Source organism: Alligator mississippiensis, chromosome 10 (genome assembly GCF_030867095.1).
Source record: "Alligator mississippiensis isolate rAllMis1 chromosome 10, rAllMis1, whole genome shotgun sequence".
NCBI classification, from domain to species: Eukaryota; Metazoa; Chordata; order Crocodylia; family Alligatoridae; genus Alligator; species Alligator mississippiensis.
In genome coordinates, this window is record NC_081833.1 from 38,632,208 (window position 1) to 38,658,107 (window position 25,900).

The 25,900-nt window shown below is 53.4% G+C and overlaps 1 protein-coding gene across 1 annotated transcript; it reads left to right on the plus strand.

The window, feature by feature from the left end:
• The first annotated feature begins 331 nt into the window (after positions 1-331).
• On the plus strand, positions 332-25,617 carry MMP15 (matrix metallopeptidase 15). The gene is made up of 10 exons (XM_006271728.4): positions 332-628; positions 11,900-12,048; positions 12,618-12,740; positions 13,928-14,235; positions 15,634-15,795; positions 16,474-16,715; positions 17,239-17,377; positions 18,426-18,576; positions 19,791-19,906; positions 20,684-25,617. Exons 1-10 carry the CDS (start codon positions 545-547, stop codon positions 21,196-21,198), a joined length of 1,989 nt encoding a protein of 662 aa, XP_006271790.3. The 5' UTR covers positions 332-544; the 3' UTR covers positions 21,199-25,617.
• Positions 25,618-25,900: the final 283 nt, after the last annotated feature.

Genomic DNA, 25,900 nt, shown 5'->3' on the forward strand with positions numbered 1-25,900 from the left:
GAGGGAGGTATGACGGTGTATGATGGTGTGCGTGATGTGATGGGTTTGTCAGTGTGTGTTTGTGATGTTTGTGTGATGGGTTGTGTATGATGATGTGTGTGGGTGTGTGCACGCGTGTGTGATGCTGGGTGCAGTTGTGTGTGTCCTGGCTGTGTGGTGGGGCGGAGGGGGTGGGGTGTGTGCGTGTTTCCAGCCCCCGGGGGTGCGCGCGGCGGGGCCCGGGCGGGCGGGGCCGCGTGTCCCCGGGGGCCAGCGAGATCCCGCTGCCCCTTTAAGAGGCCGGGGCGGGGCGGGGGCGGCTCCCACGCCGGGGACTGGCGGCGCTCAGTGCAGCGGGGCTGCAAGGGGGCAGCAGCCGCATGGCCCGGGCGCCGACCGCATGAGACAAAGGCCGGGCGGGCGGACTCACGGAGCCCCCGGGCGGCCTCCCCCCGGCGGGGCAGGGCGCGCGGTGGCAGCTGCAGCGGGCGTCCGTGCGCCGGGAGCCTAGCTCGCCTCCCGGGCAGGACAGAGCTGGGCGCGCCGGGGCCGCCGCACCCGCACCATGCCCCGACGGAGCTTTCTGCTGCTGCTGCAGCTGCTGCTGCTGGGGGCCGGCGCGGCGGCGGGCGGCGAGGTCAATGCGGAGGTAGGTCGGGCTCGCAGGTGCTGTGCCCGGAGTCCCCCGGCCCGGGCCTGCCTGGCAGCGCTGAGCCGAGCTGCCCCTGCTGCTGCTCGCCCCTGCCCGGCGGGGGCACCTGCGGGTGGAGCCGGGGCTTGGGGCCGCAGGCTCCTGTCGGGAATCCTGTCTTGGAGCCAGGGGCACGGACTGGGTGGGAGTTGGAGATGAGGGTCTTGCACCTGAGAGTGTGTCCCTTCCTTGCACAGCACTGACTCCTGTGTTCCCCGGGTACTTGCATGCGTACCTGTGGCTAGGCACGCAGCTCCTGTCACCTTCGTGGTGGTGTTACCTGTGCGGGCCTCCCTGGCTATGTCTGCTCTGTGTGGCCTGGGCTGGGGCCCTTCCCTGGGCATCTGATGTGCTTGTTCTTAGTCTGGCTTCATTCTTCCTATGCCACCAGCTGAAAGTTGCTGTGTAGTCCCCTCATGGGGTGCTGCTTGCTGTCTCTTCTCTGTCAATTGCACCAGCAGCCTTTCTGCTCCTGTGCCCTGCTGGCTCAAGGGCATCTGTAGCTTCCTCTGTGGGGAAGGAGGAGAATGTGACATAGGAGTGAACAGCAGGGCTAAACTGCAAAAGAAAACGCAGCCTACTTGGAGTGTGTGAAGCTGAAGTTGGTTCTTTGTTTCTGGTTCCCAGTTCCTCTTTCAACTTGATACGTGATATTATTGTACGTTTTTGTTAGTAAATATACATTTTTGATGAAATTCTAACTCTCTAAAGTGTCTTAATTCGTTACTAACAACTTTTTAATTGTGTGAAGATCAGCTTTGAAACAGGAACAGGGAATAAGGAACCGACTTCAGCCTCATTTTGAGTGCAGAAGCTGAGGGACCAGGGCACATGCTGCTGTGACTCGGCGTCCTGCTCTCTGGGGGTCTGAACGTGCAAGGTGGTGAATGCCTTCATCTTAAGTGGGAGTGAAAGGGACTCAGCATCTTTCAGGGCTAGGCCCTTGGCTGGAGAGGATTAGGAATGCTACCCAGCGCCTGGGCCAATTTCCCAGCCTGAAAAGAAAGCTCATCGGTGACCCCTGCTGTCTGTCACGATAAGAGGTGTTGATGGAACTTTGGAAAAGGATCTGCTCTTCTTTTCTTGTGGTGGTAGCGGGGCACAGCCTAATTGGGGAAGGAAGAGACCAATTACAGTATACTGTACTAGGCCTTTGCAGAAGCCACTTGGATGTGAGCCAGCTCCACCACTTAATCTCCTACTGGAGCTCCACTGACTGAGATGCTGTTAGTGTGATTTGGGAAAGGGCTAGTGATGAAAAGGGACCATGACAAGAAAGAGTCTGATAATTCCACTCTTGCCCTAGTTGGCATTTCTCATGGCAATATCTCAGCTGAGCCCCGGCACTGGCTTGGCAGTGGTTCTGGGATAGTGGGAGCAACAGATGAGGTGTGTTGATTGGGGGAGGCAATGAAGAGCCCATTACTGAGAGAGGGAAGAGGTGATGAGCTGGAATAGAAGCAAAATGCCAGAGCTATGTATATGATTGTGGGTAGTGGGTGTAGCATATGCACCCCCTCAGTGTTATAATCTATCCCCATGTGCACAACTGAGAATGGAATCAAAGGAGACTGAGGGTGGGTCTTGCTCCTGTGTGGTTCAGGCCCACTACGTGCAGGAGCAAGAAAGGTGACATTTGGAGAACTGAAAGTGGAGCAAACCTGGTTATGAGGAACCTGCTTAAACAGACAAAACACTCTGCAACAGGCTCCCCATGGCAGGTGGAAATTGAGGCAGGTTCCTGCTCCTAGGGAGCCTGTCATCCAGCTCACTCCTGGGTTGAGATGCTTCTGACATTTCACAGGAGTAAGGTCGGGGGAAGATATAATGGAGAACTGAGAAGTGACTGGTGTAAGGGGAGTAGGTGACTCTGGGTGGAGTGGGGATGGATGAGTAAGCCTTTCTTTTCAAGACCATCCATTTTGAACCTTTTCCAGCTCAGGGTGCTAGGAGATCCAGTACATGCAACTAGGCTCTTGGCAGACCCAGGCAAACTTTTTAGTATCGGGGCCCCTCTTTACCCAAGATAATGATGATTATAATTAAAAAAAATAAAATAAAAAATAAGGGCCCTCTTTCTGTCTGAGTGACTGCCTGGTTTGCCCATTCCTGTGTCTGGCCCCAGGTATAGGCTGGTGTATCAGTAATGTGTAACCAACCTGGTAAATCAAGTACTTAGTAGGATTAGGTGTGTCCAACCCACTGAGCCTGTAGCTGGCTTTTACATCAGAGAGGCTAATGACTGACTGGGCCTGAAAGAACAATGCCATCTCCTAAACAGAAGGGTGAAGGTGGGGTGAGCCTGCTACTGCTGCAATGTCCCTGATTGTGCAGATGGCCCCCATTGCTATTCAGATAGCATGGGTGTGGACAGTGGGCAACATCCAGATGGGGGAGGGGAAAAAAAATCTCCCTTTTACTAGTTAACACCAGTCACTGCATCCAGCTGAGGGGCATCCACATTGGCCCTAGCTGAAGACTGTGATCTTGGCAGGGCTGTGAGGGAATAAAGCAGCAGGGGGGAGAACTGGGGGAGGGGATGGAAGGAGAAGGCAGGTCTGCATGGGGTGGAGAGTAGTCTGGCTGTGTAGATATAGCCATTTCCCTTGTACTGATTGTCTGTCTCGCTGCTGCCCTTGAGCCGTGTTTGGGGAGTGTAATCACTTAATCAGGCCCCTACACACACTGAGATCCCAGAGCTGGGAGCTGATTCTATTTCCAGCTCCATCTAAATTTCTCCCCCCCCCTGCAGCAGCTTCTGGGCTGTGCTCGCAGGCTCAAGATCAGCATGCTTTCCCCTGGCACCTCAGCCACTGGCTCAGAGGCACCAGCCCAGAGCTCCTTCCCCAAGCAAGCCACCCCCTGACCTTCTTTTAATCAGCCCAGCTGGGCAGGGCAGGCCCAGGGAGTTCCTTCTAGGATCTAGTTACAGAGCTGGATTTCCCTTCCACCCAACAAGTTCCTGCCACTTAGCAATGCCTGCAAGTGCAGCCCACACTGGAAATGCAGACAGCATGGCTTTGGCAGTTAGAGTGGAAAGGTGAAATGCTCAGGTGTCGGGCTGGCCTACAGCCCCAGCCCTAACCCAGAGTCTGCTTCTAGGGTGGATGGGCTGGCTTGACCTGGCTTTGGACCAGATCTCTGCCCTTCCTTTGAGCTGAACTTTTACCCGAACCCTTGAGGTTCAAACTGGGCTTCATGTCTGTCTGCCTGCCACTGTCAATATATCCTAGGAAAGGCGTTATACCGGTTCCACCACCTGCAAAGCTTGGCAGCATGGCACAGGGTGAGGGCACAGCATTCTGCTCTCCTGCTCCATGCCAGCTGCAGCATGTCCAATAGCCCTATCGCAGCAGCAACGCCCACATTCCATGCACCACCCACAGTGGGTCTGGCATCAAATTCCAGCCAGCCAGAAACTTCAGGAGACCAGATAGCAACCCACACTGGCGAGTGCGCTTTCATAGTTGTTAGGGGCTGGAAGGGATAACCTTGCCAGAACTGAAAGCCTTTGAAAGCTCTGGAGGCAGGAGGTGTACAAAGAGATCAAGACATTGTCTTTATCTGGCAATGAGGGTTTAATTGTGCGTCTAACCAGCATGCACCCTTGCTGATTGCACATGCAAATTAGCACCTGCATAATGACATGGCACAATCCCAGTGATTACATGTAACGATTTTCAGTGTGATTATGACTGACTCCTCAAACAGCATGATGGTGTGGGGCAAACAGAGAGGAGCTTCTCATTTTCTCATTTCTCTAACATCTTAAATAACTATTAGAAGGGAAAAGGCTAAACATGTAGCCTGCCAACCAAATGCCTGCTACCATTCAGTGAAAAGCAGCTCGCAGCACGTGGTGAACAAGATCTCTAGCAGGGGCCAACAGACTTATGCTTTCTAGAACAAAGCCTGAATTAAAAAGCAACTATCACTTCAGTGGAAATTTACTAGAAACTAAGGTTCACAAGTGATCATATGACATGCTGAGCTAAAGGTGTCTGAGCTGTTGGATGGATTCAGGTGACTTGCAGGTTAATATTATGTAATGGAAGGAAGCTGGTGCCAGAAAGCTCAATGCTGTTTCTGAATACCAGGATTGGGGGATGGGGACTAATAGGAAAACTGGGCTTTGTAGTCCATGTACCAGGTTGTGTCCCAGGACATCTAGGTTCTCTTCTTGGCTCTGCCATAGACTTACTATGTCATCTTGGGCAAATCACTTAATCTTCTTTGGGCCTCAGTTAGCCTACTTAATGCCTACCTATACAGTGTATTTTGCATTTGTAAAACAGGGGTCATGATACTGCCTCTTGTGAAGTGCTTTGAAGTTCACTGATGGAAAGCAGTGGATATGGGAGCTAGGTATTATCATCAGGCTGTCAGCTCTCTGGGGCAGGGCCTATCTCTTTGTTCTTTGTCTGTACAGTACTTGGTACAATGCATCTCTGGTCCAGAACTGGGGCAGCAAGGTGATATATAATATATTGCTATAACAATACAGAGCTGCCAGATCACTTGCCCAGGGCTAGGGCCTGAAGGTGATTACTGATGTTGAAAGGATTTTCACTGGCCTGTGCATTGTCCGTAGCTATGGCAAGATTTTGTGTGGATATTTTGTAAGGGGGGGGATGACAGTACTAATTGTTTTGTTTATATTGATTTTATTTACTTTTCAGTAGTTCCTGAAGAGGAAAAGGTGAAGTTGGGGAGTCGGTTTTGGTGAAAAGGTGCTGGCACTTTCAGAGCATAGTGCGAGCAAGTCCATGCTCATGAACAGTTCCTAGGATGGGGACACTGATATTTAATAATCAGCCTTCCTTTGGGGGGAGCGGGGGTCACTGCAAACATGACAAATTCCTATGTCCAAGTAGAGCCTCAGTGACCCAGCAAGGAAAAAAGTCACAATGGGGGGGGGCAGGAATTTGGTAGTCTGATATTTTTTTTCCACTTGCTTTTTCAGCGCTTCCCAAAAAGGAGACGTGGGAGGGCCTTGCTTCCTTTCCATGCCCCACCATGAACAAAATCCTCCTTCCTATTCAAGTCCAACCATTGACAAGGCTGTAGAGATGCTCTTACTCTCACAAGTATAGTGTTATCCAGTAGTTCCAGCCTGCCACTGATTCCCTTTGAGGTCTTGGCCATGTTCCTCTTTATACTTCATTTTCCCCATCTGTACAATGGGTACAATGCTCACACTTCTATATTGGGTTTTGTGAGCCTCAAGGGAAAGGGTAAATCTAAATGCAAAGCAGCATGATCCCACAAGTTGCCCCATACCAGATATTGGGCATTAACTAAGTGCCAGGCAGTCAGAAAATAAATCTAGTGTTTTTATCAGTGGGCTGACCATGAGAGGTGCAACCAATCCACTCCCCTCTGAAATCAGTGACATTTAGGGTTTACTTTTCCTCTCACAGTCAGACCCCACCTTAGCAGGATTCTTGGTGGGGGTCGTTTTGTACTCTTCCACATAGACCTCACCCAATCACACAAACCTGCTAATTGGGCTGGTGTCCAAAGCTCTTAAAATTAGTAGGAAATAGGCACTAGGATCCTTAGGTGGCTCCCAGCCTGGGCAATAACATAGTTGCCCCAAATGGCTATGTGGACATTCAGCAACAGTTTTCTGTACAATCTACCACCCACAACAGCAGAGTGCTCATCTAGCATGTTTCAGCCTTAACTTCAGCTAAGATGCTTTAACTGAAGATGGATTAGTGCAGGGCTGTGTGGCTGAATCTGCAGCCAGCCTGTAGAGAAGCATGAGCAGTTAATTGAGGCCATCAACTCTGGAACCTAATGCCAGCAATCACAGTGGCTTGTTAAGTATTGACAATGAAATGGTTTTAAGCAGAAATATCCAGCTAGAATGCCTGTCCCACCTACCTTGTACACCAAACTCCTTGCCCTAATGTTCAACCCACACCTTCCTCCTGCTGGTTTGTGTAGCCCAGCCTTTCATTGTCATTGCATTTGTGACTCCCTGAATCTTTAAATGTGGGGGTAGAATAAAGTGGATTAAACCGAATCTCAAAATATGCAGCTGGGGGCCACCCCACTGATCCTGTTATTCCATTTTGTATTTAACACAGTAAAGCCCTGCATTGCTGAATGTAAATAAAGATTCTGCAGCTATCCCTGCCTGTCATATCAGAGCTGTGTTCAGTCCAGGGACCTGGCATGGAATCAGTTGTGGAGTGCACATAATGCAAAGGGCTATTACAGAGCTGCCCACCAGACATACACATTGGTTTCTACTTCAAGAAGGCTCATAAAGCAACTCCATGAGCTGGCTCAAAGCTGATGTATATAGTCCAAGCTACAAGCATGGTGTAGGCTTAAAAGATCTATCATCTTAGCTTCCCATGACCGTAGGGTGTCTCAGTGGAGTACTAGTGAAGGCAGGCAGGGTAAGAAGACTGTTTCAAAGGCCTTTGCTTCTGAGTTCAGGGTTTCATCCACTGGGAGGGCAGTGTGAGAGAGCCTGTCTGGGAGAACCTCATGGCAGGGAGACCTGAAGTATGGGGGAAAAATGCAGGCGTCTGCAAGACCTACCTGTGCCATAGGTGTAAGCTTACCCCTGTATTGCTAAGGAATCTCTTCTCGGTGCAGTGGAACCTGCCACGGACTGCCTTTCTAGCCTGGACGAGGATGATCCTGAAACACAGCTGGAGCAATAGGGAGGGGAGCAGTCACATAAAGATGGTGGCTCTTAGGGCAGGTAGTATTGCTGTGAGGTGGTAGGGGCCAGGAGGGGTTAGCAGGTGTAGTATAGACAGGCTTTGCACTACAGGACTGTCAGGGAAGCAAATTGCTAAGTGACCATGCTGCATCTCCTAGCCCATACACTATCCATTTGGCTCTGTGCCATAGCCCCCATTTGGCACCAGTCCCAGGGTGTGGAGCCTGCAGCGTTAATCGGCTGTATGGATGGCTGTTGAGCCAGGCCTTCCTTAACCTACTGATGATCTGGGTTCTGTCCTTGATGGTCACTCTATGCTGAGAGCTCAGCCAAGTGTTTTGTGCTTCTGCCCCAGGAAGTGTGTGATGGGGTAAAACACCCCTGGGCTGGTCACCAAACCAAAACCTACGAAAGGTATGTAGGGGCAGCTGAGTCTACAGCCAGGTCTGATAGGGCATGGAGTACCCAGCTAGCTCCAAAACAGCGGAATGGAGGGAAAAGGGCCCGTCTCTGCAGAAGTGCCAGACAGAAGCCAGCCCCTTCCCTGCCAAGCTCAGTGTCACCCACCCTTCAATGTACTCACCATTGGGGACCTTGGTCACGTAGAGACATGTGATCACCCAAGCCTGAGAAGCTGATCCTACCTGCAGCTTCTCCTGTCCCCTCACCTCTCTGGCCTTGAATTTTTGCAGTTCACAAGCTGTATTGAGTGTGAGCAAGATAGGTTCCCTCAGACTCATCCGGCACTGGCCAGTACCACAGTCAAGATACCAGAGGTGACAAGCCAGTAGGCCAATCCAGTACAGCAGGTCTGCTTGGCTGTATCGTGGTTCAGATGGATTGGGACTGAACTTGGCCCTTGTGGAGCAGGCAGGCAGGATGACACCCCATTTCTCCAGGGGACACTTGTGGGCCCCAGCTACCTGGAGCCCTGCTCCTGGGGGAGGAGGAGGGGCTGGTCCACAGGCCCTTGTGGCACTATGTTTGTTTTCAGCTCCAGAGGTGACGCATTCAGTTATGCATAAAAGTGGGAGCTGGGTAGGCCAGGTTCCAGGTCTCAGTGGGTGTCTATACATGTGTAAGTGTAGGGGGACTGGACCCAATGATCTGTAAGGACCCTTCCAGCCCCTAACAACTATGAAACTGTGAAGCTATGTGCTCTTGCTTGGGTGCTTTGATTAGAGTGGCTCCAAGTGTCTTGTGCATCAGCATTCAATGAGCTTTAGTTAAAACTCCCCCACCGCCATTTTGAAGCACGGGGACACTGAATAGATTTGATGCATTAATTAATTCAGCAGACTGTTGTATTGAAGCAGACATCCGGCATGTGTATAGGTGCCCAGTGTGCCCCAGCTTCTCATGTGCCCCTCAGTAAGATAGCGCATTACTTGCTGGCTCACCTGTACAAGGGGTTGTGGTGACTTCCTCCCTGGTCCTGTGGCTGGGGAGCAATGGAGCACTGACTACTGGGTGAAATACTGATTAATCAGCAGAAGCCAGCCCCAAAGGGCCTCCTCGTGCACATACTTATCAGTCAGTACAAGTTCAAACAGCCCAAATGCTGTCAGCATTGAGACTTTCAAGGGCTGGATTCCTCTGCCAAGGGCTCCCCCAGACCATGCCAGAGGACCCCTGTCATCTTGACCTACTGCCTCTAAACAAACCTGCTCTAATGAGCTGGATGACATGGGGATGTCTCCTCTTCCCTCCCCTGGTGCCTGATTGCACTAATCAGTTCATTTCAGTGCTCACAGCATGACAGAGATGCCTGGAGCACTCAGTGATAATAACCCACTCCCCAGGGAGGTTTCTGATTTCACTGGTTATCATATCACCCCTGTACAGAGGAAGAAGCTGAGGCATGGCAAGGTTAAGTGACTCGCATATGGCCACACAAAGAATCAGCGACAGAGATGGAAACAGACTGGGAGGCATTAACCCATGCCTACCCTGCACTGCCAGGGCACTGTCACCTCACCCCAAACCCCAACTGTCAGAGAGGCTGTGGCTGCTGCACTGTTCTGCATTGTCTGTCACTGCTGGAGCCAGTGAGACCTGCTCAAGGGCTAACAAGGATGCCATCCTTTAATGGCAAAGGCATTATTATGCTTGCAACAGAGGAGTTGTCCATCAGGTCCAGAGTTCAGGTTACATTGGCAGGACATAGCTAGTGACAACTGTGGCTGTCTCTCTGTCCAGGGCTGTTTTCCTGTGTCCTTCATTGGGCATTTTTTAGACCCCTTACAGTAGTACGTGAATGCCTGGTGAGCCTTTGAGGAGTAAGATGGATGCCCCTGTGCCCTGGCAGCTGCCACAGCTGTCTGAGAGCCCTGCATTTGGTCCACTGTGCCCCTTGGCTTAGAGGACTGACTCTGAAGTACCTTCCCTTTGAGCTCAACAGCTGGCATTCCAGCCTGTAGCTGAGCGCTATTACAGCCCCATGAAGGAAGGATTCGCCCTGATGGCCTTTGCCAGCTGGGGCAGGGATGTGCTACACTTTCAGCTACGAGCGTTTGACCCCCACAGTTGTATCCTGGCTTCAGGCCTTCAACTGCTGGACAGAACAGACTCTCAGACTCTGCTCAGCCTGGGCTATGGTCACAGATGAAGTTTAAAGAAACACAGCCCCCCAAGGCTGTAAGCATCATGCTGTAAAATGCAGCTGGTCTCTGTCCCTCCAAGCAGGGGAGGCTGCCTGTGGGCCTAGGGCCACACACCTTGCAGTGTTCAGAGCAGCTTCCTGCTGGCAGCTTTGTCTGTGGAAAATGGTACGTTCTTTGCTGGGGTCCCAGTGGGCCTGGTGAGGCACAGACTCAGCCAACAGGCTCCTCCAGCCTGTAAAGAACCACCTGACCCATTACCGAGCACAGGCCCGGTGTACTCTGCAATCTGGCTTCCAGCAAACCGCACAAAAAAATTCTCTTTGTCCCTGTACCATCCCTCCTTTCATCTCTACAGTGTGGTCTCAATCTCCCACACAACCCAGCATGCACTCTAAGCTGTGGAGCTAGTGGGAAGTGTCCCCTGGGAAAGTGACACTATCCTGACCTTTTGCATTATAGGCCATGCTTCTGCCCATTCCTCGCCCATTATCCCCTTGCTCTGTGTCACTTCTTCCAGGGCAGGCATGGCATCTCCCTGGTCCAGAAGCACTTTATGTTGCTCCAACGTTCCAACTGAGAGGTTGGTGGCCTTAATGCCCAAGTGTGGATTTCTGAACATCCCATTTAAATGGGCCAGGTTTGCAACGCCTAAGCAGTGGTCAGGTGTTTCCAGAGCTCTCAAGTGGATCTTCACTCTGGGTCGAAAGTGATCTTCGCTCTGGGTCTGATGCCACAAGCCCAGGCCCAGAACCTGTGTCTCAGAACTTCTCCCAGGTTGGTGCTCAGTCCATACTTCTCAGCCTCCCTTTCTGCCAAGTACCACCCTCATTGCTGCTTGCAAGTGAACCACCAGCTCTTTCCAGCCTGCTGTTTGCTCTGCATTTTATCTCCCACCTCACCCAGCCCCCGCTCCCCCCAAGAGCAGATGTGTAAATCCTCCTCTGCAGCAGCCTTCTGTCTTTGAAGCGTCCTGCCCATACCAGGCTGGGCTCATTAGGGCTCCCTCCCCTGGATGCTTCAGGAAGCAATTCCCATGCTAGCTGGGCCAGCAGTAATGACAATCCAGCATAATGCATGTGGTGCCACAGAGTGCCAGAACTGTGCCCCCTTCCCTGAGCTCTCCTCCCATTGGTCCCTCTCCAGTTCAGCTTGCCAACATGCTAGACTCTAATCCCCGCCCCTCATGCCCTTCTGAACCGATGCCACATGCTGATCCTTCAGAGAACTGTCTTGGCTGACTGGAATAGTTCTGTTTCCCTCCCCCACCGGCCCATAGGCAGCCTCCCTGCCTCCTGCCAAGTGTTTGTTGGTAGAGACCAGCGGGGCACCCTGTGCTGAGACACCTGATCTGAGTTTGGGGGAGGGGGAATCAGCCTGTGGAGCACAGGGAGTTAAAAATAACAGGTAAATAAAATCAAAGCAATGGAAGAACAGGAGTGAGAGCCAAGCCCACCCCCTCCCTTGGACTGGATTGTAAACAGCTCTGCCCTCTCCTTTGTGCTATGCCCAGAGCTGGGGCAGGCCTGGAGGGGCCCCTTTCTGCTAGAAATATCGATGTGTATTAGGGCAGCAGCACCCAGTGAGATCAGGTCTCCCTTGTGCTCAGCTTATCTAACATCCGTCCCTGCCCCTTGTTTCTCTGGGGCTGCTGGGGCTGTATCTCACTGCAGCATGGAGAGTAAGGCAGAGGATCTCCCTCCAGCCTTGCCATAGTAGCTGGCTAGACCAGACACCAAATGAATTCCTGGGGAGTGTTGACACTGCCAGTGAGGCCACAAAGCAGGTGTGGCTCCATTGTGGAGGCTAGGTGTTTGTGAGAACAAGGGGCAGGCTGGTGGGCAGAAACCAAAGGTGAAAGGTTCCCTGTCCGCTGCCCAGCCAGCCCCTGGGCTAGCAGGTCTAGAGAGAACTCAGTGCACGGTGTTGGTGCCTCCCTTGCAGGCCTGGCTCCGGCTCTATGGCTACCTCCCACAGTCCAGTCGGCAGATGTCCACCATGCGCTCGGCTCAGATCTTCAGCTCCGCCCTCTCCGAGATGCAGAGGTTTTATGGGATCCCAGTGACAGGCATCCTGGATGAGGAAACCAAACTGTGAGTTCCCTTGGGGCTGCCCATCTGCTTGCACAGCAGGTGGAGAAGTAGGACCCTGCCCAGAGACAGTCCCAGAGACTGCCCAGCCCAGTGGTGTGGCTGGCCCCAGGAGTAGATGGAATGGGCATCAGCCTAGGGCTCTTCCCCTGAGGAGACAGGTCTCCGCTTCCCCTTGCAGTACAGAAGGACGATGTATACCCACACCCCCTGCCTGTCAAACCTCACTTATTTCTCCCCCTGATCAGCAGAGTCAGGCAGTCCCAGCAGAGCAGGAAGTTAAAATCCACTTGGTATCACCCACATCTAGCTTCCCAGACAACTCGCTTCTTGTTTCCCAGAGTCACAGGTCCAGCACCTCTTGCTGAGAACTGAGCCCTCACAGCCAGAGCTCCTCCCCACCCCCCACAGCACCTCCAGCTAGGGGCCTGGCCCCACAGCCAGGGCTCCTGCTCCACTCCCCATAGCCTATCCTGGTGCACAAGGCTGCTATATGTGCCTTCTCCAAGTTCCAGCGTGGACCCGGTGCTCTCAGCTCTGACTCTGGTTGCTGTGATTGGCTTCCTCTGCAGGTGGATGAAGCGGCCTCGCTGCGGTGTCCCAGATCAGTTTGGAGTCAAGATCAAAGCCAACATGCGACGGAAGCGGTACGCGCTCACTGGGCGGCGCTGGAGCCAAACCCACCTCACCTTCAGGTACCAGCAGGCCCAGACCCCAGCTCCTCGCCATCTGCATTCTCAGTCACAGATCACAGGGGGCCAAACACATGACACAGGGGGCACATGGCTCACCACATGTTGCCTTGCACCAGTTGCCCAATGGGGTAATTCCCTTTGCCCCTGGGAACCTTGCACCTGAGGAACAAGTGTGATGGGACAGTGGGCCAGGCTGAAGACCAAAATCCTTTATGCAGCAGGGCTGGCATCCAACTGCCATGCATCAGCCTGCTGAGGGTGAGTATTTCAACTGACAGTGCACTACTGTGCATGGCCTGGTCCCACAGCAAATCCAGCCATTGCACCCTGGGCTGAGTGCCGGGATCTCGGTGGCTGCTGTGTTGGCCTGCATGGGCTCTGCACTGCTGTCACCCTGTGGCTTACTCAGCATAGCACTCTGCTGTCTGGCAGGCTCTGAACCAGATTCTCAGATGCCATGAATTGGCTTTGCTAGAGCTAGACTGAGTTACACCAGCCAAGGAACCAGACAGCTATTGTCAGCCTCAATGACTGTTCCCTGAGAAAGATGTTCTGGGGCCTGCTTGCTTCCTGCCCTTTTAAGATGTCACATGGCATGAAATAAGACCAAGGAGTGTCCGAAGCCCTCTGCCAGGGGACTCAGACAAGAGATATCCCAGTAAATGCCATGGGAAAGGTTACCATGAAGGAGAGGGGCCAGGCATTCAGGACATTGTAGTCTCTGATTTAGCCCATGGGTCAAGTGTGTCTCTGTCCTCTAGTGAACCACGATGCTGTGCTACCCTCGACCTGCCCCCTGAAGTCAACAGGACTTTGGACATTGATATCCCTGGAAGTAGGATCAGTTCCCCCATCCGTAGCTATGATGGAGGGGTCTACTTTGGAACTGGAGTTCCCAGGTGTGGTCTCAGGTGATGATCTAATGAGGGCTGCAGCTCAGATTGTATTATAACAGGACAAATTAATGATCCCTTGCTAAATCAGCTTTGAGCTAGATACGACTATCCATCCCCTGGCAGGCAGCAAGGGCCAGACATTGAGGTACTGAGCTAGCATGTGGGAGCTGGAACTAGAAGCCAGAGTGAAGCTGACCAAGTGTTCCTGCTCCCTGGGTTTAGTGGAACAGAGTCCTGCCCATAGTTTCCCACTCTAAAGAGCCCTCTCTCCCTGTGTTTGTGTGCCCTCAGCATCCAGAACTACACAGAGAAGCTGGGGTGGTACCACTCATATGAAGCCATTCGCCGAGCCTTCAGGGTGTGGGAGCAGGCCACCCCTCTCATCTTCCAGGAGATTCCCTATGATGATATCCGGAACAAGAGGAAGAAGGAGGCTGACATCATGGTGCTTTTTGCCTCTGGCTTCCATGGAGACAGTTCCCCTTTTGACGGCGTGGGGGGCTTTCTGGCCCACGCATATTTCCCTGGCCCTGGGATGGGAGGGGACACGCACTTCGACTCAGATGAGCCCTGGACACTTGAGAACACCGAATTGTCTGGTAAGGCAGGATGTCCCCTTGGCATGGCTGATGAGAAAGAGTGCGAGAAGTTAGGATAATCCCCAGACATACTCCAGGTGGGAGATTCAGGGGAAGAAGGATTGTCTTTGCCTAGAGCACAAGTTGGTCAGCACTCCTGGGTTCTGCCTCCAGCCCTGGGTAGAAGTGGATCTAATCTTGACAACAGGGAAGCTGGGACACGGAACTCCTGCGTTCAAGTCTTGGCTTAGCTGCTGACTCTGGCAGGTTTTGGAAGCAGTAGTGCCAGTACAGCTGCAGGGAATGAGGCATCAACAAGGTTTGGGTGTATTTAACACCCTACCATCTAGCTTAGCAGGTCTGGCTAGATCTGGGATTTTTAGTCTCAAACCACTGAGCCCCATATTGATGACACATCTCACTAGCAGCTACACAACCCAGTTGCCAGCTTCAGCTTTTCTATTTAGCAGTTTAGCCAGTACTATTAACCTTGCCACCTCCCACCTGTCCAGCCCCAGTTATGGTCAGGTACTTATTGAGAAGGGCCTAGTATTGGTTACTCTCTATCCTGGTCACCAGCATGCAGAACATGGCCTGAAAGGGACAGTCAAAGGAGTCACTTCTGGTGGCTGCCAGAAGGACACTGAGTGAATGGAATAACATGGATGTATTACTGGGATGATGAGTTCAGGCCTGTTGTCCTCACTCCAGAGGAGAGAGTGGTTCAAAAAGGAGTTGCAGCAGTGATGTGAGGCCTGGGAAGCCTGAGTGGGAAGTGAGGGACTAGAGGAACTCCATTTACTTCATTTGTTCATGAGGAGCTGATGAAGGGACCTGAAGCCAGTCAACAGGGACTGAAGTGCAGGTGCAGTTTCTGGTAACAGTCTTTAATCTGGTTATGCTAAAAAGCCATGACAGGAAGCAGTGGCTGGAGGCTGAACCCAGAACCTGAGACTAGAAGTGAGGTGCTGATTTTTAACAAATGAAGATAATTAAGCAGTTGAACAATTGGGTGTGTGGTGGATCCTCCGTTGTTTGGTGCCTTCACATTAAGACCAGCTGTTTTCCTAAAAGATCTGCTATAGCTCAGTCCCAAAATTGAAGGCCAGAGGTACGAGTCACTGTGTCGGCTCATATCCTAACCGAAGACAGGGCCATTTCTTGTGGCCTAGGCACTTTGATTAAGAAAAGCTCTGGAGAAGGTGCAGTCTGCCCTTCATCCAAATGCACATAGTCATCTCCATGGGAAAGTAGGAACCCTAGGAGAGGAAGTCCCTCCCCAGACACAAGTGTGTCAGGGAAAAGATGGAAAAGAACATTACATCCCGCCAATGCTGAGATGCGGGAGACCTAAGTGTTGGGTCCAGTCCCCCAGCTTGCACGTAGTTCTGCTACTAACAGTGCTGTTCTCTGTCCTAGGGAACAACCTCTTCCTGGTGGCCGTCCATGAGCTGGGGCACTCGCTAGGGCTGGAACACTCCAGCAACCCCAGTGCCATCATGGCGCCCTTCTACCAATGGATGGACACGGAGAACTTCCAACTGCCAGAGGATGATCTCAAGGGCATTCAGCAGCTGTACGGTGAGAGAGGCTAGGCCATGTCCACACTAACAGCCAGGCACCTGGCTTCCTGCATGGCCCTACTAGATGGGGCAGGCCAGAGGGGAGGTAGGAATGCCCAGCCCAGCTGGTATTTGTGCATGGCTCTGCATTGGCATGTGTGTCTGTGTCTGGGCACAAAGATAGTCACAGCTTACAGTGGGCTGGGATGGATGCTGCCCCCCCGAGGCTGGAGTGTGGGGGAGCTTTCAGTGGGTCAGGGAGGCACAGAAACTCCTCTTGGCTCTTCTGCTGCAGGGGATAATGCTCTGTTGTGCCCCTGCCCCTTTTTCCTGGGAGGAGGTGTTTCCATGTCTATAGGGGCAGTAAGTGTCCAGAGTCTGTCCGCTAGTGGCTGTAAAGGCCAGGGGCAACACTGGGAGGTTGTAGCTAGGATAGAGAGCACACGTCACTGCTCTGCTGAGATGTGACATGAGCACTGTGCTGCTGACATATCAATTCTCCTGTAGTTATGACAGGCACCTGCACTTTCAGAGTAGCAGGCTCTAAGTTTTCCCCTTGCTGCCTCTGTGCAGTCCCAGCTGCCAGTGCCTGTAAGGTTGTTTCCACACAGCCTGTTGGGTCCTGGCCAAGCTCAGGAGGCTTATTTTGATACTCTCTTGCAGTTGCTCACTGTCTCCTTCCCCTTCTCTGCCTCAGGTACCTCTGATGGAAGGCCTCAACCCACCAGGCCCCTCCCAACTGTGACACCCCAGAGACCCGGAAGGCCAGATCATAGACCCCCCAGGCCACCTCCCCCTGGTAAGCCAGATCGGCCCCCAAGACCAGGCAGCCCAGACCACCCCAGAACCACGGACCGCCCTGACCAGTATGGGCCAAACATCTGTGACGGGGACTTCGACACCGTGGCTGTGCTACGCGGGGAAATGTTTGTGTTTAAGGTACCAGGTGCTGTCTCCCCTCCATTTCCCAACCCTCTGTCCCTCTAGATCACTTCCTCTCTATTCTCTCCTCCTTTCTCCATCCCTGGCATTTTCAACAGCAACTCCTGAGGTCCCTTCCAACCCTGCAGTTCTGTGAGCATGCCCTGCATTATGCTGACTGGAGTCATTTTCCTCCCCCTTCACATTTTTTCTGGACACCTTGCAGCCTATTACTGAGACCCCTGGGTGCAGGGAGGGGAGGCAGGTGGGGGAATTTGCTCCAAGCTGCTCCCATGCCAGCACTGGATGTGAACCACCAGCCAGAACCTAGAGCAAGCCAAGCCTTTGCAATGTGTAGGTAGAAGACCCATGCAGTGACAAGCTATATCCCAGCACACAGATGGGCCCAGGGTGGGTGAGCAAGCTGCCCCAGCTCCTACTACCCCAGTAGCTTCTGCTGAGTCTTGGGGCCTGGACTCTCAAGGCAGGGAGGAGCAGAAGGGACTATTACGACCATCCAGCTGATGCTGTTTTCCTATAGGGTCGCTGGTTCTGGAGAGTTCGCCATAACCGTGTGCTTGACAACTACCCCATGCCCATCGGGCACTTCTGGAGGGGCCTTCCTGGGGACATTGATGCTGCTTATGAGAGACACGATGGCAGATTCGTGTTCTTCAAAGGTGAGGGACTTGGCCGGGGGGGTAAAGGAGTTTTCAGCACTGTGTGTGGCTATGGAGCTTAGTGCTCCTACACTGGGTAGACTTCCTACCCCCAAGGCTGCCAGTGCCCTCAGTCTTGGCCCTCTGGGGGACACACACACACTCGCAGACCATTGGTGGTCCACGGACTACAGTGTGAGGACCTCTGTTCTAGACCAAGCTTCCCCTCCACCCACAACTATCCCAGTCCTAGGCTGCTCCCAGGCGTCAGGCCTCCAACTCTGAAGCAGAGCATGGTGGCTTGGTGAGGTGGACACTAAGCTGAAATGCTCCCTTTCCTTGTTAGCAGTTTACTTGGAGTTGGTGCTACAGGACCATGTGGCTCTGGGTTGCTATCTGTCTCCCTGTCCTGTCCCCCTCTTCCCCACCCACCCCTCCAGTGACAGGCCCAAGGCTGGAGCCAGTGCTACTATTCGTTCCCCAACATACAGGCCACAGCCCATCCTTCCACTATCTCAGTCTCTTTGTGTCCAGGACAGATCAGTGAATAGAGAGTGTTCCTGGCTGTTGGTAGTCTGGTCCCTCCTGCCAGTGACCTAATGCACAGCCCCAGAGTCTTGAACCCTGAGCCCTGGCAAGGCTCCATGAAGACAGAATGGCAGGGAGGTTTGCAGGACTCAAGGAGAGCTCTGGCAAGGCTCTTGCTGCCAACCATCCAGGCACTAGGACAGTTCCTGAGGTGAGGCTGGGGTAGGAGGAGCCCTGGGGGTGGCACTGTAGGCTGTGGGTCAGGGCCAGCTGAAGATGCTGCAGCAAAAAGATTCTGCATCACAGAGGCCAAGCAGAGTCAGTGCTGGGAAGCGGTTGCTGAGCACAGGCCCAAAGGGTTTAGCTGGGTCTGCCTGCAGCTCCCCTGGAACAGAGAATGTCCCAGGAGGCTGGAAGTGAGGGGGCTGCACTCTGTGTGTGCTGGGTGGAGGGCAGGATGACTTATGGGGACACACGCATTCATAGGTTGCATCTCTTGCCCTTCCTTCTCGGCCTTATCTTGTCCTGTTTCCTTGCCCAGGGGATCGGTACTGGCTATTCCGAGAGGCAAACTTGGAGCCAGGGTATCCACAGCCCCTGACCAGCTATGGGCAGGGCATCCCGTATGACAAAATCGACACTGCCATCTGGTGGGAGCCCACAGGACACACCTTCTTCTTCCAAGGTGACAGGTGGGTTGGACCTGCTGTGAAATGGGGCACTGGTGAACCACATAGATGGGGCTTCCAGGGCCAGGGGGCTGAAGGAGCAATCCAGGATGACCTTGTCCGAGGTCCAGTTGTTCCCTATTGTATGTCCCCAGTGGCTTTGCCCAGCTTGGAGTATGACATCCCAAGCACTGCTCCTTCCTTTGCTTCCCCCAGCTAGCCATGCTGCAGCTCTGGGGGTCTTCTCTTGCAAAGTTCTGGCCTGTCAGGACACACAGCAACCACCCCTCTCTGCCCCGGGACAGCAGTACAGTGAAGATGATGGAGCCCTGGCAGGAAACAGAAAATGGGAGCTGAGGGTCTGAAACCCAAATGCCTGGGAGTGTCAGTATGCTGGGAACTGTGAGGAGAGGAAGCTTTTGTAGGGAGGGGGAGAATCTGGACTGAAAGTGAAATGGGCTGGACAGGGTAGGGAGAGGGAGGAAACAGGCTGCAGCAGGGGAGGAAGGTGCTGGCTTTATTCTTACCAGCTCCTCTACCCTAGAGAGGATCCTGGAAAACAAATACTTGCTGCCCTCTGGCCAGGGCTCTTATCTCACTCCTGAGGTGCTTGCCCAGCAGCCTGGCTCATCTTCCTGCAGAAAGGTAGATCCAGAGCGGGAGGTGTTGGTGTATCACCCCCTCTGCTGCTGACCTCCGCTCCCCACCCTGCTCTGCCCCCACCAACCCACCCACCCATGCCCCCACAGCACCGAGGAGCAGAGCACAGTATGGAGCAGTCTCTCCTCCATGGGTCATCTCTGGCTTGGCAGGATGGAGCTCCCTTAGGGGTGCTGTGACTGAAGCATAGACCTGGGATTTAGGATACCTGGGTTTCTTTCGTGGTTCTGCTGCTGGCTGGCTGGGTGCAAGTTGCTTCACCCGTCTGTACCTCAATGTCCACTACTGAACAGCAGCGACAATGATGCTGCATGCAGGGATGCTGCGAAGTGCCTGAATCCTCAGGGCTGCAGCACATGCCACTGGCAGGTGGTCAAACTGGGATGGGGCATGGACAGGGCATCCCACAGAGCTGCCTGAGATCTGAGTGGGTGAGGGTGATCCCTGTTGGACCTCAGCATCAAAAGCTAGTACACTAGCCCAGCTTCCTCTGGGCAAAGGTACTGCAGGGTCTGTGGGCAGTATGGATCTGCTGAGTTGTGTGCATGTCACTCACAAGGACATCCATTCTCATGCAGGTACTGGCGCTTTAATGAGGACACCCATGCTGTGGATCCTGGCTACCCGAAGCTGATCACTGTGTGGGTGGGAATCCCCTCTACCCCAAAGGGGGCTTTCCTGAGCTCAGACGCTTGTAAGTGAAGATGCAGGAGACCTTCTGCCCAGACATCCACACCCCTCACAGGATCCCCGCCTAGCTGGGGAATCCTGTATCCTGGCACATCAGTGTCCAAGGGACCAAGCCATGGCTGAGGTAGATGGACCCCAGCTAAGGTTCTGGCTTAGAAGCTACTGGATCAGTGTAACCGTACTACTTTTCTTGTTACAGTGGTGGGGGGCCATACAATTTTGGTTCCAGTGAGAGCAAGGACAATACTTTGGTTTCCAGAAGCCTTTCCTTTAGCATCCTGACCCCTAGCACCAGGATCTCCTTGGTCAGGGACTGCAGCCCTGACACCAAAGGGTTAATGCAGCAGTAAGATTAAACTATCCTAAGTGGCTGCTGGTGCTGAAAAGCAGCCTGGCTTCATCCCCTGAGCTGGGGAAGGACTCAGGATAGCACTCTTGCCCTGGCAGAGCTCCTCTTTCCCAGTTAGAGGAAATCCAATTTCCTCTGCTCCTTTTCCTGATTGCTGGAGCAGAACCTGGCTCACCCACCAGACTGCAGCTCCCTTCAACAGTGCACTGAGCTGTTGCACTTCCCTGTGGGGTGGGGCAAATGCCAGGGGAATTGGGGCATGGCAGGAGCTGGGATACTGGAGGGAGGTGGCTTTGTAGTCTGACAGGGAGTGGCAGGGGGCAGGATACCAGATGAGGCAGCTCCTTAATGTACAAGAACATGGTGAACCCCTAGTGCTCTCTAGCATTGTGGGTGGTACCTCTGGTGATGTCCTTTTTTGGTCTCTTCCAGCCTACACCTATTTCTATAAAGGCACCAAGTACTGGAAGTTCGACAATGAGCGTCTGAAGACAGAGCCAGGCTACCCCAAATCCATTTTACGGGATTTCATGGGCTGCCATGAGGAGCTGGTGCCAGACCCTGACCCTGGCCGCCGATGGCCTGACCTGGACAGGCCTCCCTTCAACCCAGATAGTGGGGGCACTGGCAGTGACCAGGACAAGGAAGAAGGGGAGACTGGCACACGCCCTGGTGGCAGGGAGGAGGAAGAAGAGGAAGAGGATGAAGGAAACGAGGATGAGGAGGACTACAGTGAGAGCGGGCCTGACACAGACAAGGGCAGCGACGTTGACATCGTGGTGCAAATTGACGAGTACACACGGACCATGAGCATCGTTATGGTGATGGTGCCTCTGGTCCTGCTGCTCTGCATTCTGGGCCTCATCTATGTCATCATCCAGATGCAGAGGAAGGGGGCTCCTCGGATGCTGCTGTACTGCAAGCGTTCCTTGCAGGAGTGGGTTTGACCCTGGACAGCCCCTGCCCTCTCCTGGATCCCCTCAGTGCCCCTCCCCCTACCACCATGGTGCTAACAACGAAGCTTGAGAAGACAAAGCCCCCCGAGCCATTCTCTCTTAGCCGGTCTATTTATACCGAGATTTTGCACATTGAGTTGGATGCGCTCAGCTGGGCCTGCCTGCCCCTCAGTTGCTTTGCCTTGTGTGTGTGGGAGATGCCTCCTGGACCCCTCCTCACCCACCCGGCTACCTGCCTTTCCTCAGCCCAGATTGAGGAGCACAGCAGAAGAACTTACCTGAGGCCCATTCCTGCCAGGCACTGGGGGCAAGGCAGCCACCCCACAAACCAGTTTGCTCTGTGTCACCCCTCCCTGGTAAGGCAAGCTGGCCTATGCCCTTCAGCCATTGATTTCTTCTGGCTGCAGGCCTGGGCTTAGAGGCTGGCCTTTGAGGGTCAAGCATTTGTTGGGGAAGGAACAAGGAGTTCCTGTGTCTGCCTCACAGGAAACACATGGACCCCAGGCGAAGAGCAGGTGCTGTGCTGCTTCCCCTTACAGAGCCAAAGCCCCAGTGCATTGCTGGGCATTTGGACTTTGTCCCCCCTTCTCAGCTCTCCTTTCTGGTGCAAACTCTGGTGCAAACTCTGTGCAGCACCCCATCCACGCCTAATGGGACAGAACTGTCAGCACCCCTCAGCTCGGTGCCTCCCTGACAGGGCTCCGAGCCCAACGCCAAGGACCGGCCTCTAGGATGTTTCCAATTGTCCTATGTGTATTGTGTGTGTGTGTGTGTGTGTGTGTGCGCATTGTTTGTCCCCCTAACACTGTGTCCTGCCCTAAAACGGGGGAGATCCCTTCTGTGTGCCTGATAGGCAGTCAGAAGGTCATTCACCAGGGAAATGTCTGCCCACCTCACCCCACCCCAGCCCACAAGGGATAATAGTGCATCCACAGCAGAACATCACAGGCCCTATTGGTATTGTCCCAGCTGCTGGGCTCCTAAGAGAAGTCCCAGCCCCTATGGCAATATCCAGGAGACCCCCCGGCAAGGGCTTTTGCTTCCCCTTCCCCCTGGGCTTGGTGAGAAGTTGAGGGTGCCAGCCCCAGCCATCTTCCTACATTAGGTGAAGGAGCTGCTCAGTGCACTGATACAGGGGTGTGGGACACCACTGCTCTGTACCCTCATCACATTGCCCCATTCTGACATTGCTAACTTCTAGCAGCATCTTTTCCTCATACTCAGTGCACAGAGCAGCTGCAGGGCTGGGGGTAAGGCCCTTTTTGGAGACCTTACCTCAGAGCCTTCCTTGGGCTTTGGACATTGGGTTTCCATGGTATTTCCACACCAAATCATAGCAGGGGCCAGTGACATGGGGTGGGAGGTGAAGGTGGTTGTGTTATCAGCTGGAGAACTGGATTTAACACCTGGTTTAGTTCACAGGTGACATGAGTTCAATGGTTTCAGTCTCTAGTGGGAATCTGAATGGGGGTTGGCCTGACTGAATCTAAGTCCCTGTTTTGGAGGGACAGCAGGGTTACAATAGCAAGGGGGTGGCAGGGCAAGAGTGAAGGGCATTGGCTGAGCTGAGGGGGACTCAGGACTGGGGTTGTTGCAGGGCAGGTTGAGGGGCAGTGGCAGAGCTGAAGGTGCCAGAGAAGCTGCCTCCACCTGTACTTGCCCCATGCTTCCCTCAAACTGCTGCTGATTATCCTCTTGACCCCTGTCCAGTATAACTCAATGCTCCTTGGCTCCCACAGCCTGCTGAGCCGCTTTCTGGCTGGGGGGGTGCCAGAGGGAGGTGGAGATAACATCATTGTATTTGTTTCCTGTTTAACTGTTTGTAGCTGGGAAACAAGGTGGGGGGGTGTATCCTAAAGATAGCCGAGGTCTTAGAGACCTGGGAAAGCTTGCTAGGAACCAAGTGGCCAGTGTTTTCAGCCCAAGCACTTCATGCTGCTCAATTCCCACTGGGGCCTCCATTGAGTTGGAAGATGCTCTTGTGTTTGAAACCACACACTAAACTGCTTTTCATCTGCTTCCTCCTCCCCTCCTTCTCCTCTGGCTTCCGAAACAAACAGAAGCCTCCGGTGACTGTGGGAACAGCTCCGGGAAAGCAGCAGTCTTTGCTGCCCAGCCCCCGCTGCCCCCCTGTGCATTGTGGGTAATTGGAGTCTTGACCATACTCTTGCCTGAGAGATCTCTCTTGAGCAAGAGCAGCTCCCTAGGGTGTGCCTGATTAGATAAAAGTTTCTTGGGAAACTTGGGGAGGTGGGATCGAAGGCACTGCCTGGAATAAAAATAGGCATTTTAGAGGCACTCAGGCCTCTGGGGACAGAGTTGAAGAGGCTGTCCTGAGCAACGGCTTGGTCAGCAATCTGGGAAACACCATTGTCATGTGGATTAATGGCCACTGTGCAGGTTTCTTACAACTGCTGGAGTATTGAGTCTAGAGCCTTTAAGGAGGTGGTGACGCTTCACCATCCAGCTCTGCCCCATAAGCTGGAATCCATGAGGACTGTGTAGTGGCAACAGGGAAGCGGCAGAGCTTGGTGTCCACATCCTCCCTCGGGAGGAACTGTGGACCCTCTCTGCTTTCCTTCCATCCATTTCCCCATTCTAATACCAGACTTGCTGACTGCAGGAGGACATTTTCTGTGTTGGCTGTGAGGCAGAGAAACAGACCTTGGTGTGTGTCCCCAGTGCATGTAACGTGGGTCAGAGATGGCCTGGCAAAATTTTAATTACCTGGGGCAAGTAAGGGTTATGCTGTGGTTGGGGAGCTATCAGGGGTCCTGTTATCAAGGTAGGGCCTGTTGTCTAGGCTCGTGCCTGGACTAATCCATTTCCATGAGGATGGCCGCCTGTAGACAAGATGAGGGCGTCCTGCCTACAACTCCCTAGAGGCAGTGTTCCATACCCGGGACATGCAATCAGCAAGGTCATTGCTGGGCTGTACTAAGTATGCTCAGAAACTATGCCAGGTATACTGGTTTCTTCCTGGTATGCATCTACTGGGAAATTGATTATAGAATTAACGTGGCAGAATCACAGCCTCCCAGGTAACGGTGGCACTCTAGGCGTTTCAGTCAGCAGAGCACGTGTGCATCTCAGCCCCAAGCTGTCACTTTCTCCTTGGTATAGAGCTATCAAGGGTATAGAACTACCAAGCAGGGCTGCTGCTTGCTCTCAGGAACAGGAGCGGGACTAAGGGTATCTCTTTGAAGGACCCAGGCTCTGCTGGCAACCTCCATTCATCATGAAGTCAACCCTCATTTCTTCCCATCTGTCTCTGTGCATGGGAAAGCTCTATGTCCCAGTTTGTCTCAGAGACCAGGGACGTGGTCACCTTTGTGTGGAAAAAACTCTGTTGCCTCCTGCCTTGCTCTGGAGCCTTCTGAGCACCGCTATGCCAGAGCCGTTCCTCTCCTTGAGTCTGTTTGGGAGCAGGAGCTGGGTGGGAGCCAGGGGCTTGCATAGTCATCTGTGTTAATGAATGGAAAATTGTTCCATTTTTAATCGCACAGGTGTGCCCTGGAGAAAGTGCACTTCAGGCCAGCATGGCTGGCGTGGCTCCAGGGCTGAGTCCAACTCCCTTCCTCAGCCCTGCCTTGTGGCAGGAATCCCATGCCCTGCCTCCCCCACAGGCAGCTCTCCACTGCCCAAGCAGCACAGCTATCACGGAGCATGTGTCCAAGCAGAGGTCTTTGCTTCTCTGACCTACGGGAGGGGGCTCCCCAGGGTGATCTCACTAAGGAACCGGATCTGTGCTGGGATTGAAGTCAATTTCCCCGTGCCTCTGAATGGGCTAAAGCAGGATTCAGCCAGAGAAGAGGATTGTGTAGCTATCTCACAAGCTATTAGGATTACAGGCTGAGTTTGGGCATCCCAGGCTGTCAGCCTGTGTCTACCCAGCAGACCTTGTTTAAATCTAACATCCCCTTGAGGGTTCCTCATTAGGCAGTGAGCCCCTCCATTTACAGTGTCCCCATACATGCCTCCAGGAGCAGTGAAGCATTGGCTGGAGCATGTTGTTGTTTCCCAGCCTCACCAGTACAGATGCTCCCACAGCGAGCCTGTGTCTGTGACCAGCTGTCCTTTTCCATCCGTTGCATCTTATCTCCCTACCTCCCCATCCATCCCATCTCTCAGCTTATTTGCTCCATCAGGGCATGGGAAAGAGAAAAAGGCAAAGGAAATGAATGCAAGGGAGGGGTTAGCCCCAACCTCAAGCAGCCCAGCTCCATGGCCTGAAAGCAGGGCATGTGGCTGGAGCAGGCGGCTATCTGATGTGTGCCGCAGCCTGTGGTGAGATCCTGCCAGACCATGTCCTGATCCCCATCTGTTTCTTGTGTGTGTCTGGTTTGTTTGTTTTTTTTTAACATCCATGCTGGTCATGTTAACTGCTCCACAATAAATCTTACTGAAGGACCTGCAGGCCACTGCCTCTTGCTTCCCTGCAGGGCTCCCAGCAGCCTCTGCAATGGATCTACCATTATCCAGAGTCCATTAAGCCCGAGGTCAGGGGAAATTAGCTGCAGTTCTACTCACTTGGCTCTTGCTCCATCTCAATGCCCCAGGGGCTCTCCAATAGCCCTGTGCTCCATAGCCCCTCCCTCTGCATTGCACACAGCTGGACTCATGGATACTCTAAAAATGGGGGGCAACTGGAGCAATTCCCAGCCTGGGCTGGGAGAGACCAGGCAGGTCCTGC